Raw genomic sequence first — 11,727 nt, forward strand, 5'->3', positions numbered from 1 at the left:
AATGTAGGTTTGGGTGTTGAATTCACTCCTTTGTGCTTGACCCCAATAAAATGTGATCTAACCTGTAACTCTGTGTGTCGGCCTCCTGCCTGCACCACAAGCTTAGCAAACGGGCTCGGGAACCTGGGGATCTCCCCTCTCTCAGGGGGAGGTTAGTACAAGGCCATTTTAACTTGGGCTTCAGCCAGTTGGATGACAGACCCAGGTGGAGAGGATGCTGCCTTCCTCCCACCCTCCAGCATGCAAGTTTTTCTTGGCAAAAGGGCTCCCCACTTCTACAGCAAGTACAGGAGCCTTTGTTCTTCCTCTCTTCAGAATGGGTTTTTTTAAAATCTGCTCCATTTTCTCCTCCACAATCCCACAGGTGCAGCTAGCACAAGATCATTCTCAACCCCACCCCACAAGTTCAGCCCAACAGCTGACCTTCCCTTCAGCCAGGTATTGCCAAGGGCTCCCCACAAGGGTCCTGAGCTGCCCCACTGACATTAAAACACATTGAATAAAATCTGAAAATATGGTTCTTTACAAACAGGGCCCAGCCCCTCTGGTTTTCCGGAGTAAGGGATGCCTCAGGAAAGAGAGTTGACAGACAGACATACACAGGAAGAGACTACATCTCAGAGGCTTTCAAACTGATTAGGATTCCTTCATTTGTTTAAAAAATCCAAAACACAAAAACACTTCCTTCATTGAGAAACTTAACGGATCCGAAAAGGAGCCACAGTGCTAGAGGCACCAGAGGGACCCCCCACAGTGGGCAGAGTTTGACACAGTACATTAGAAAATAGATTAGTAAAAACAAAAATACATTTTTTGCAACAACTTTGAGATTTGGTCGGTAGCATGTTGGGGGCGGGTGGAAGAGTTTGGTTGTAGCCTCCAACACAATCCCCAGCAGGCACGGGGCACTAGCATGGGCAGGGAGTGGACCACCACTGGAGTGGCAGAGAGCTGAGCCTATGCAGCGGGGACAAGTCCCACCCACAGGACTAAGTCTTTCAGGGGGAGGGGTGTGGAGAGCCCAGAACCTGGCACAGGGTTGGTGATCTCAGAGAGGCCAGCCAGACTCAAGGCTCCTCCTCTGTGCTCTCCCAGCAGGGGAAGAGGGAACAGTGCTCCAGGGGACAACACAGTCCAGCTGGAGCTAAAGGAGGCAGCAATTTTAAACTGTGCTCACTTGTAGAGATGGGGGGAAAAGTGGGAATGCCTTTGCGCCTTCTACCCTGGCCATCCCACTTGCATCAAGCCAGCATAGAGCAGGAGCTTTAAGGCTGAATGGGTCAAGAGGCTGGGCCACACAGCCAAGGGAGTAACAGGAAGGACCCTGCCTCCAGATCTCAACAGTGCTGCCCTCGAGCCACAGAGGTAGGTCAACTCCAACCTCCCCCGCTACTCTGCAGAGCACTGCCCTTCAGGACTCTCAGCACACATCTGCTGTAAAGGGAGTGCTGGGACACAGGGCATAGTGCAGGTCTCACATGCTACGATCACCTCCAGTGCCAGATGAGACAGACAGTTCTGAGAACTAGTTACTAACAGGCCAGTAAATGTGGGACAAGATGGGGAGGGGGGGCTCCTGCCTCAGGCTTGTGGAGGAGAAGCAGGTCAGACACCTCAGTAACCCCAATTCCTCCCTCCCTCCACACCAGGGTCTCACACTAGGACATACCACACGTGGAGGGGAATAAGAGTGCCCTCTTGAACAGAATCAGGCATTCCCCCTAGGTAGAGACTGGGAATTCCAACAGACAGGCAGGCAGGGGACACTCCTCCCCAGGGAGTGCAAGGGGTTGCCACAGAAGGGCTCCTTCTTTTAGCCCCACTCAACATCTCTTGGTGGGAGACAGGGAGGGAAGATGGCACAGAGGAGATGGATGAGCTGCCTCAAAGAAGCCCTTGAGTTGAGACTGGGAGCCCCCAGAAGCCTGGCTCATGCAGACAGGAGAAGCAAGGAGTCAGGCTCCAAAGAGCTCCTTCTCCCAAGGCAACAGCCCCTGTGAACGGACCACCCATCCCTTGCCCCAGCTAGCGGAACCCCTCGCAGCCAGAGCTGCTCCAGGTGGAAAAGCACATGGGGGCCCTGGAATACTGCAGCAAGGCCTAGGCACCCCTGACAAAGGGAGTTCAGAGTCAACCGGGGCAGAGAGAGGGAAAGAGCTTTTTATCATTTACTTCAATGGGGGCACAGCCTCCCCAGGGAAGGGGTGGAAGCCCCATTGCTTGGGGCAGCAAACACAGGAGTTGACAAGGCACTAGGGAACAAATCCTGCCCTGGCCCCAGGAACAGACTGCATGCATGACCCAAGAGGGCTCTTCCCTCATGATTCCCTGGTGCAACTGCTCTGCAGTTGATGCAGGGTCAAGAGAGTAGCGAGCTCTGCACCTGGCATTGCTCTCCCCCCACACTCCTGTAGTGAAAGGTGCACTCCCCAAAGGGCACAGGAGGCTGCCCACTCCATGACTGTTCAAGGACCTCTAAGCCTGCTAGTCACTAATGGGGAAGTTTGGGAAGGAAGCTACAGAAAACTATCCCCAGGTGGAATGCCTGACCACGTGTTTCTGGCCCTCCTGGCACCCAAGACAGTATTTCCTGGCCACCCCACCACCTTAAATAATAAAATAATGCCACAGATGGAGGGAGAAGGGGGAGGGAGAGAGACAAACACTGCCATGGTCACAGTCACCTTCCCATCATGATTCCTCAATCCTGCCACTCCACTGCAGGGCAGCTGCAGATGTCAGACACGACTGCTGGAGCAGAAAGAGAGGGCCTCGGCCAGGCTAGCATTTAGCACTAAGGACCAACTGCAGAGCGAGAAGTCCTACCTCAGCCTATTCCGAGACCAGCTGCAAGGGTAAAGGTCTCCACCAATGACTGACACGCTCTGCTCGCTCTTAGAAGCCATTGGCAATGACCTGGGCCAGGCGCACTCCTGTCCACAATCGAAGTGAATAAAGACTAAAGCAAAATGGCCATGAAGAATCACCTGCCAGCCAGCCCATCTGCTCCCCTCAGTGAGGGGTGGTCTGCTCGCCGGCCAGCCTTCTCCGCCTGGTAATCACTTCTGGCATTGATTGGACAGAACAAACAACGTTCTCCTTTTGAGCAGAGGTTAGTGCTCGGTTGGCCCATCGTCCCGGGGCTGTGCTGGGAGTTCCACAGCAGAAGGCTGAGCCTCCTCTGGCATCCCAGTGGGGCTCAGTGGCAGCATGGGGACCTGGGAAGAAGAGAGAGAGTAATGAGATGGAGCAGACACTCCCAAACCCACAGTGTGTTTTTCCCTCCAAATCCACAGGTGACAGCCCCGCCCACTGAGGTCAAGCAGGGATGGGAGCAAAGGACAGGAAGGGCCCTCCTGCATCACTCAGTTCAGACCCAGCTCTTGCAGGCCATACTGTCATGTAATCCTGTTTGACTGATCAAGCTCTGTCGTAAAACTAGCTGGGCTGTTCTCCCCACTGCTCTGACTAATAGGCTGTTCCAGAGCCACCTTCCTCTGCTCATTAAACTCAGTTTGTCCACGGACAGTTTGTCCCTACTTGTTCCTGCCCCAACATTGTCCTGTAGCTTCAACACCCTTTCTCTCTCCCTGCTGCTTCCCCCATGGTCAGCAATGGCTTCAGGCTCCTGCTTGCTTTTCTTCACCTGCAGGCCAAGGTTAGAAGGGCCAGGTAAAGCGTGAAAAAGGGAACTAACTCTCTAATTGCCCCTGCCTACCTCCTCCTTCCAACAAGCCCTGCAGCCCCCTTGGCCACTGTTCTCTCTCGTGAGGTTACACTCCCAGTTATGGTTTGGCACCACCGAGTGTTGCTGCAGGGCAAGTGGAGGAGCCGGGTTAGAGAGGAGGAAAGGGGCCTAGGGAACCAGGAGTGAGTGGACTATTCAGGCTTCCAACAGATACAGCTGCCCTGCAGAAGCAGGTGCTGCCATAACACCCTCACCCACAGATGGAAACGTGGGGAGGAAAAAAGGCTGCAGAGCGAGTGATAAATCAAGCCATGCCCAGGTTTCTGGGTCCCCTGCTCACTACACCATGGCTTCCTCCTACTGCAGTGAGTGCCCAGTGCCAACACTGGCAGGGTGTGATTCCCAGTGGTTCCCCAGCTGACCACACCTGCCTTCAAGGTGCCACAAGAGAGTGCAAAGGAGCCCAGCTGCTTGGAAGCTTCTTTTTAGCCACCCTGCTTTCCCCCCATCACAGACACCCCTGCTGCCAGCATCATCTCTGCAGAAAGACTCCTTCCAGGAGGTCCCTCAGCTCAGGACCTAGCTTTACTCTAAGAACAGTTGGCTCACTCCCCCTATTGAAGGTTGTTCTCAGCCCCTTTCTGTCCTCCTGGCTAGAGCTGGAGCTTAGGGCTACCATCATCAGCAGGAGAGGAGTGCAGGGCATCTGGCCACATGGAGGAAGAGGGTCACTTACTGCACTTTGACACGTGGGGCTGTTGCTGCCTTCCCGAAAGCTGCCCACTACCTGCGCACCAAGCACCTGAGCAGCACTGGGCTCCTGAGTGCTGCTCTTCTCCGGCGCGCTGGGCTCCTGAGTGCTGGGTCCCCGAGTGCTGCTCTCCCCCTGCGCGCTGCTCTCCTCTTGCTGCAAGATGCCCCGTCTGTCCAGCACACTGCAAGAAATAGAGTGGGGAGGCTGAGGGCACAGTCCTGCCTTGCCCAAGGCAGGATGGGGGAGGGGGTGGGCTGAGGGCACAGCCCTGCCTCACCTGAGGCAGCACCGGAGAGGAGCTGCCCCTTGGCTGAGGAAGGATGAAGTGCAGCACAAACTTGCCTCACTACAGGCACATACAGAAGGCCCCCTCTCTCTCAGGTTTTGGGTACAGACACCACCCCCGTCTCTCCTAAAGAAAGCCATGCTTGGCAGAACAACTGCCACTGTGTAATGGGCTGGCAAGGCAAGGGCTTATGCCACAGACACCCGCATCCATGACCCAGTGCCCCCTAGCCCCACATGCCATGCAGGCCTGCGATTGCTCCGCAGCTCTTACCTGGGGGGCAGGGGCCCACACAGCACTTCACAGCAGTTCTTCACAATGTTCCCATGGCTATAGGGATTCTGCACCCGGTTCTTCCCAGTCCACGCTCCCTTAATCTGCAAGCAGAGAACATCCCAAAGGGATGGGGTGTGAGTTCCCTGCCAGACCAGGGCTCTCGAGCATTCAGCTTCACTGACTGATGCACTGGGGCATTGCACAGGTGCCCCTTGTTCGTCACGGTTACACGCCACCTGGGCTCTGGCTGCCTCTCAGAGCAGGGTTTGGACCCTGTTATTTCCATTGCTGACACATGGAGACCCTCAGCACGAGCACAAACCTACGTCCCTGGGGACTGAAGAGTGGGGGCCCAGATTCCTCATGAGTCTAGTGGCCGGGCAGGGGCTGAAGAGAGGGGATTTGGGTCCTCCCCATTCATGACCAGCAGGCCCAAGGAGGCCTCAGAATAAGCTTCAGTTGACCTACACTGCATTTCTGGGGCCTGTGGCAGCAGTGAACCCGTGTGCTGCCCTGGATGTATGCCCTCCCTCCATCCCCAGCCTGTGCCTGGGGTTTGGCCTTGCTGCTTGCGAGAGAAATTCACCCAGTGATGAACTGATTTAGTGGGGTGGGGGAGATGGCTCTGAAGAGAAGCTGGGGAGAGGCAAGCAGACAGACAGGAGAGAGTGGGGAACATCACTCACATCTTCGTTGGTCGTCTGGTTCAGAGCCACCAGGAAGGTGTGGAATCCGGTTAACCCCACCACTGACCAGAGGGTGAAGAAACAGATAAGCACCTCCAGTACGGTGAGCAGCTGGTTAAGGATTCACAACCCCACGGCACAGCATCTATCTTCCACTGACCCTGCTCCATGACACTCTGTGTCGCTCCCCTCTGCTCCCTCTAAACACATAGACCTGCTCCTCTCCCATCGTCCCATGGCCTATAGCCACCCCCACCCCCAATTAAAAAGGAAGCCTCCAGAAAGCCCCTCGGAAGATGCTGCACACAAGGGCTGTGGCTGCTTTTCAGACACACACCTCCCTCCCTCACCAGGGCAGAGGGGTGGGAGAGGCAGGTACGCTCCACGCGGTGGGGAAAGATATGTTCCAGGGGTCTCTTTCAATGTATTCAGGAAGCCAATCTTCATGGATTCTGGACAACACAAATGAGAGAAGTTAATGTACAGTACTGCCCAGAAAGACAGGCCTCACGCCTCCTCCAGTCTATTGATTTCTGTGCTGATCTTGACCCAACTCCCCACCCTGACAACACAGCTCCCCACTCTGATCCCCCCCGCTGGCAGGACTCACTGAGCGCCACGTAGACGATGTTGAAGGTGAAGATGTAGATGGTGAGGAGCGAGAGCGAGAGGATGAAGAGGTAGAAGTAGCGGTAATTCCTCTTCCCCACACAGTTCCCAACCCAGGGGCAGTGATGGTCAAAGCGCTCTGGGGGAGCAAGAAAAGAATGTCAGTGTACCTGCAGTATGGGGCGAGGCAGGGGCACCAAGCCCTGCCGACACATCCCACCTGCACAGCTGGGGAGGCCATAGCCCAAGCCCAAGCCCAAGGCAAGGGGCTTTCATTTCCTGTGCCTCCATCAGCAGAAAGCGCTCTCAGGTTGTACCAAGCTAAGTCTCCAGGGGGAAGGATCCAGAGGGAAGAACACTTCCTAACCCACTCCTCTGCGCAGAAAACACTCCCCCATACTGCAACCCTGGAAGAGGACGGCCTCTAGTGTGGGGATACCTGGCTTTTTCCAGACCAACCTCCCATGCCACAACTGAAGAGTTTCAGAACCCCCTCTACCTACCACAAAGACAGAGAGCATGGTCGATACACGGGCCTGAGTGTGGCCCAAGGTAGAGACCCCATCCTCCAACGAAACCAGGCAAATGAGCTAGCAAAGCTCCTCCACTGAGCAAAGTGCTCCTGAAGCAGAGAGGTCACTTCTAGTTGGGTATTCAACTCTATGGGAAGTCTATTGAGCACTGCTGTTCCTGCTCCCAGAGTGCACTGCTGTTTGTTTCCAGTATTAGATATAACACACGGAGCCCCATTAACCTAGTGTCTATTTCAGTTACAAAAATCAGCAACTGCTCCCCTTCATCCTCTTAGCTTCCCACAGTGTGCAGATCACAGCTGTTGCAGATAAAAGGTGGAGGATATATTTATTAAATCACACACACACACACACACACACACACACACACACACACACACACACACACACACACACACACACACACACACACACACACACACACACACACACACACACACACACACACTCTTAACTTTAAAAGAACATTATTAAGGTTGCAAAGTCAAACACTCACAAGTTAGGAAATGCCAGAATTAAGCTTGTCCATGCAACCTTAATTTGCCTCCTGCATGCCTATGTATTATGACAGTACTTAATTCCATGATCATACTATTTTTTCCCCAAGAGAACAGCTGCTTCATTTTAAAGAGTCATTACTAAGGGCACAAGAGCAAACCATCTCAATGCATAGGAAAGATGGGAAGTATGTGGGGATGACCTTGGCTTAACCAGGAGATCTTCAACAACCTGAAACCCAATAAAGAGGGATACGAGAAGTGGAAACTACGTCAAATTATTAAGGATGAATATAAATAAAAGTATCAGAGGGGTAGACATGTTGGTTGCTTTTTACAGAGCCAGACTAAAAGTTCTGTGGTACCTTACAGACTAACAGAAGTATTGAAGCATAAGCAGTGTCTGACGAAGTGGGTATTCACCCATGAAAGCTTATGCTCCAATACTTCTGTTAGTCTATAAGGTGCCACAGGAGCCTTTGTAGCTTTATTAAAAAAAAAAATTAAAAAAAAAAGCATGTTGGGGCAAAATTAGAAAGGTCAAGATAAAACCAGGTAGGGACACAAAAGATAAAAAAACATTTTACAAATATGTGAGAAGCAAGAGGAAGACCGAAGACAAGGTAGGCCCATTACTCAATGAGGAAAGAAAGACAATAATGGTTTAAGCATTAAATGCCTTTTTTGTTTCAATTTTCACCAAAAAATTTAGCAGTGACTGATGACTAACACAGTGAACATCAGTGTAAATGGGGTAGGATCTGAGGCAGATCGAACCTACCTGGATTTCAGTGAGGCATTTGATACAGTTCCACATGGGAAATAATTAGTTAAACTGGAGAAAATGGGGATTAATATGAGAACTGAAACATGGACAAGGAATTGGTTAGTGGGGAGAATGCAACAGGTTATACTGAAAAGTGAACTGTCAGGGCAGAGGGAGGTTACTACTGGAGTTCCTCAGGCATTGGTCTTCAGACCAATCGTATTTAACATTTTTATTAATGGCCTTCACACAAAAAGTGGGAGTGTACTAATAAAATTTGCAGATGACACAAAGTTGGGAGGTGTTGCTAATAGAGAGGAGGAGCAGATTATCACACAAGAAGATTTGGACGACCTTGAAAACTGGAGTAATAGAAATGAGATGGAATTTAATAGTAAAAGGTCATGCACTTAGGGATTAAGAACAAGAATTCGTGTTACAAACTGGGGACTTATCAGTTGGAAGTAACAGAGGAGGAGAAACAAGACATGGTATATTGGTTGATCACAGAATAACTATGAGTTGCCAGTGCAATGTAGCCATTAAAAAGGCTAATGCAGTCATAGGATGCATCAGGTGAGGTACTTCCATTAGAGGACAGGGATGTGTTAGTACCGTTATACAAGGCACTGGTGAGACCCCATCTGGAATGCTGTTTGCAATTCTGGTCTCCCATGATTAAGATGAATTCAAACTGGAACAAGTTCAGAAAAGGGCTACCAAGATGATCCGCGGAATGGAGAACCTACCTTATGAGAGGAGACTCAAAGAGCTTGGCTTGTTTAGCCTAACCAAAAGAAGGCTGAGGGGAGATATGATTGCTCTCTACAAATACATCAGAGGAATATATACCATGGAGGGAGAGGCGTTAAGCGCCAATGTGGACACAAGAACAAATGGATATAAACTGGCCATCAACAAGTTTAGGCTTGAAATTAGATGAAGGTTTCTAACCATCAGAGGAGTGAAGTTCTGCAACAGCCTTCCAAGGGGAAGCAAAAAAACCCCAAACAACTAACTGGCTTCAGGACTGAGCATGATAAGTTTATGGAGGGGATGGTAGGACTAACTACTTACAATGGCATGTAGCCCATCTGAGACTGCCAGTAGCAAATATCTCCAACGGCTGGTGATGGACACTAGATGAGGTGGGTTGAGTTACTGCAGAGAATTCTTTCCCAGGTGTCTGGCTGGTAAGTCTTGCCCACATGCTCAGGGTCTAACTGATTTCCACATTTGAGGCTGGGAAGGAATTCCCCCTGGATCAGATTGGCAGAGACCCTGGGAGCTTTTCATCTTCCTTCGCAGCATGACTCAGGGGTCACTTGCAGCTTTAAACTAGTGTAAATGGTGGATTCTCTGTAACTTGAAGTCATTAAATAAAGGTTTGAGGACTTCAGTAAATCAGCCAGAGGTTCTGGGTCTATTACAGGAGTGGGTGGGTGAGATTCTGTGGCCTGAGATGTGCACAAGGTCAGACTAGATGAACATGATGGTCCCTTTCAGCCTTCAAGTCCATTGATCTTTGAGACTTTATGCATAACCTTTGTAAATAAACAAGATTTTCCCTCCTAGTGGGAAACACCCACAGGGCCCAAGTTTGACTAGCCACTCTGGTCAAAAGGGGATAACAATACAAAGTGTAGTGCTAAATACTTGGAAAAAATCAGGCCCTGGAGGTCTCAAAATTGGGTACCCAAAATTAGTGGACATCTTTGACCTTAATCTTTCTGTGCCTCAGCCCTATCTGTAATATGAGGATAATCCCACCCTTTCACCTCATGGGGCGTGGGGAAGTCATATCAGTGGTTGTGAAACACTCCGATATTGTAGTGATGAGTGCTACAGAAAATCCCTCACAAAAATTAGTAATTCTGTCTCCAAAGCAGAGTTTGAAAAGCATGCAGTAAAAAAGACAAGGGACATTCCCTGAGCAATGAGAAAAACTACTGAATAGCTGCCCATTAAGCGAGCACCATCCATCCTGTGCACTGAATGAGGCAGGGATCCTGCACCCAAAACAGTATTAAAAACTACCATAACGCGCATACACAGCTGACCTTAATTGTGGCATTTCCTATCTTTCAACTGTTTGAATTTGCAACCTTAATGTTCTTTTAACAGAAGTTGTGTGTATAATTTCCTAGGTTTTTAAAAAAGCAATCTGAAAATAAGTTCCATCATCTTGATACCTATATGGGTTTTCAGCAGGGTTGGAACCTTTAGTTCCACCCCCCAGACCTCTGCTGCTTGAGCTAGTGGAGTAACTGATAGCAATAGTAGGTTGTTATCCTGTATTTGGCCCACCACTAGATGGGAAAGGAAACAAACAAGCACTTTGCCAGTGAGTTTCACAGATATTTTCTGACAGCAGCAGAATGGTGAGACTCAGGAATGTTGGGTTCTACTCAAGATGCAGGAGGAGAGCGCACTCTAGTGGGCACGGAATCTTCTGCCCACTCTTGCCACCTTCTGCCCTGTCCCTCGCAACCTGTCTCTGTCACAGTCCTGTCTCTTTCCCATCCCTGGCACCTTGTTTCAGTCCCATTCTCCACTCCTCAGGCTTCTCAGCCGAGTCCCAGTCTCCTTGCCCAGCCACCAGTCCCATTTCCCTTTCCTGCTCCTCATCTGATCTGTTCCCCCACCCCGACATACACATACAAAATAGCTTCCAGTCCTAGCCTCCATCACTGGGCTCCACATTCAATCTCAAATTCAAAACTGATAGAAGAAAATACTTTATGCAACGCAAACTGTGGAACTCATTGCCACAAAAAGTTGTTGGCCAAGAATTTAGCAAGACTCAAAGAGGGACTGAGCAATTACACAGGTAACAAGAATATCCAGAGTTAGAACAGTTAAAGCTAAAAAAAAAAAAAAAATGTATTTGAAGGGAAATAAAGCCTCCAGCTTCTGATTTTAAACCAATCTCTGACTATCTGGAATTAGAATGAGGCCTTCATAGGAGGCAGATTATCCCCCATCTGCTACTGTGTGGTTTTCCTTCAAAGCAGCTGGGATTGGCCGCTGGATTGGCCACTAGTGGAGACAGGATTTACAGGGCTAAATATATCCTCGATCTGATCCCATCTGGCAGTTCCTATGTCCCAGATGCTACCATGAGAGGCATGAGTGCTGGATTCAGGTCTGCCCCATTGCAAGGGCACTGTGCTCTCTTAACTCACCCACACAATTGTCGCAGATGCTGCAGTGCGAGGCACGGGGGGGTCGGAAGATCTTGCACGTGTAACAGTACTTCAGCTTCACTATCTGGTTGTTGATCTGGAAGTTTTTGATACGCGGGGGCGGGCGCTGGCCCTGAGGCACAGTTCCATTGGTGGCCTCTGAAAGTAAAAGACAGTCAGACACCAGAATTGTTAATCCAAGTCCACTGCACTTCAGCAATAACTGCTTGTTCCATCTCATTAACACCAAGACCAGGAGAGCCTGCAATGTCCAGAGCCATCGGCAGCAGCTCTGTTCACAGCTCTAAGAACTTGGGGCCTGGTGAAGAGATGCCAAGGGCTCTGCTGAGTGAAGGAACAGTGGCAAACCATTGCTAGGATGTACCTGCGCCAGACATCACCCTCCAGAAAGAGAGAGAGAGAATGACCTAGATTTCATCTCCCTGC

The 11,727-nt window shown here is 50.5% G+C and overlaps 1 protein-coding gene across 2 annotated transcripts in view; it reads right to left on the reverse strand.

Annotated features, from left to right (window-relative positions):
- Positions 1 to 625: 625 nt before the first annotated feature.
- Positions 626 to 11,727, reverse strand: part of ZDHHC9 (zinc finger DHHC-type containing 9) — a 37,581-nt gene continuing 26,479 nt past the window's right edge. The window contains exons 4-10 of one of the 2 annotated variants that reach the window (XM_030574385.1): positions 11,281 to 11,439; positions 6,301 to 6,438; positions 6,041 to 6,142; positions 5,691 to 5,752; positions 5,002 to 5,105; positions 4,425 to 4,623; positions 626 to 3,218 (exon numbers count right to left, since the gene is read on the reverse strand). In XM_030574385.1, the coding sequence (XP_030430245.1) occupies positions 3,114 to 3,218; positions 4,425 to 4,623; positions 5,002 to 5,105; positions 5,691 to 5,752; positions 6,041 to 6,142; positions 6,301 to 6,438; positions 11,281 to 11,439 (869 nt within the window). In that variant the 3' untranslated portion in view covers positions 626 to 3,113. Of the gene's footprint in view, positions 3,219 to 4,424; positions 4,624 to 5,001; positions 5,106 to 5,690; positions 5,794 to 6,040; positions 6,143 to 6,300; positions 6,439 to 11,280; positions 11,440 to 11,727 lie in introns of both variants that reach the window. The other variant, XM_030574387.1, reaches the window with a different exon arrangement.

The sequence above is a fragment of the Gopherus evgoodei genome, chromosome 9 (genome assembly GCF_007399415.2).
Source record: "Gopherus evgoodei ecotype Sinaloan lineage chromosome 9, rGopEvg1_v1.p, whole genome shotgun sequence".
NCBI classification, from domain to species: Eukaryota; Metazoa; Chordata; order Testudines; family Testudinidae; genus Gopherus; species Gopherus evgoodei.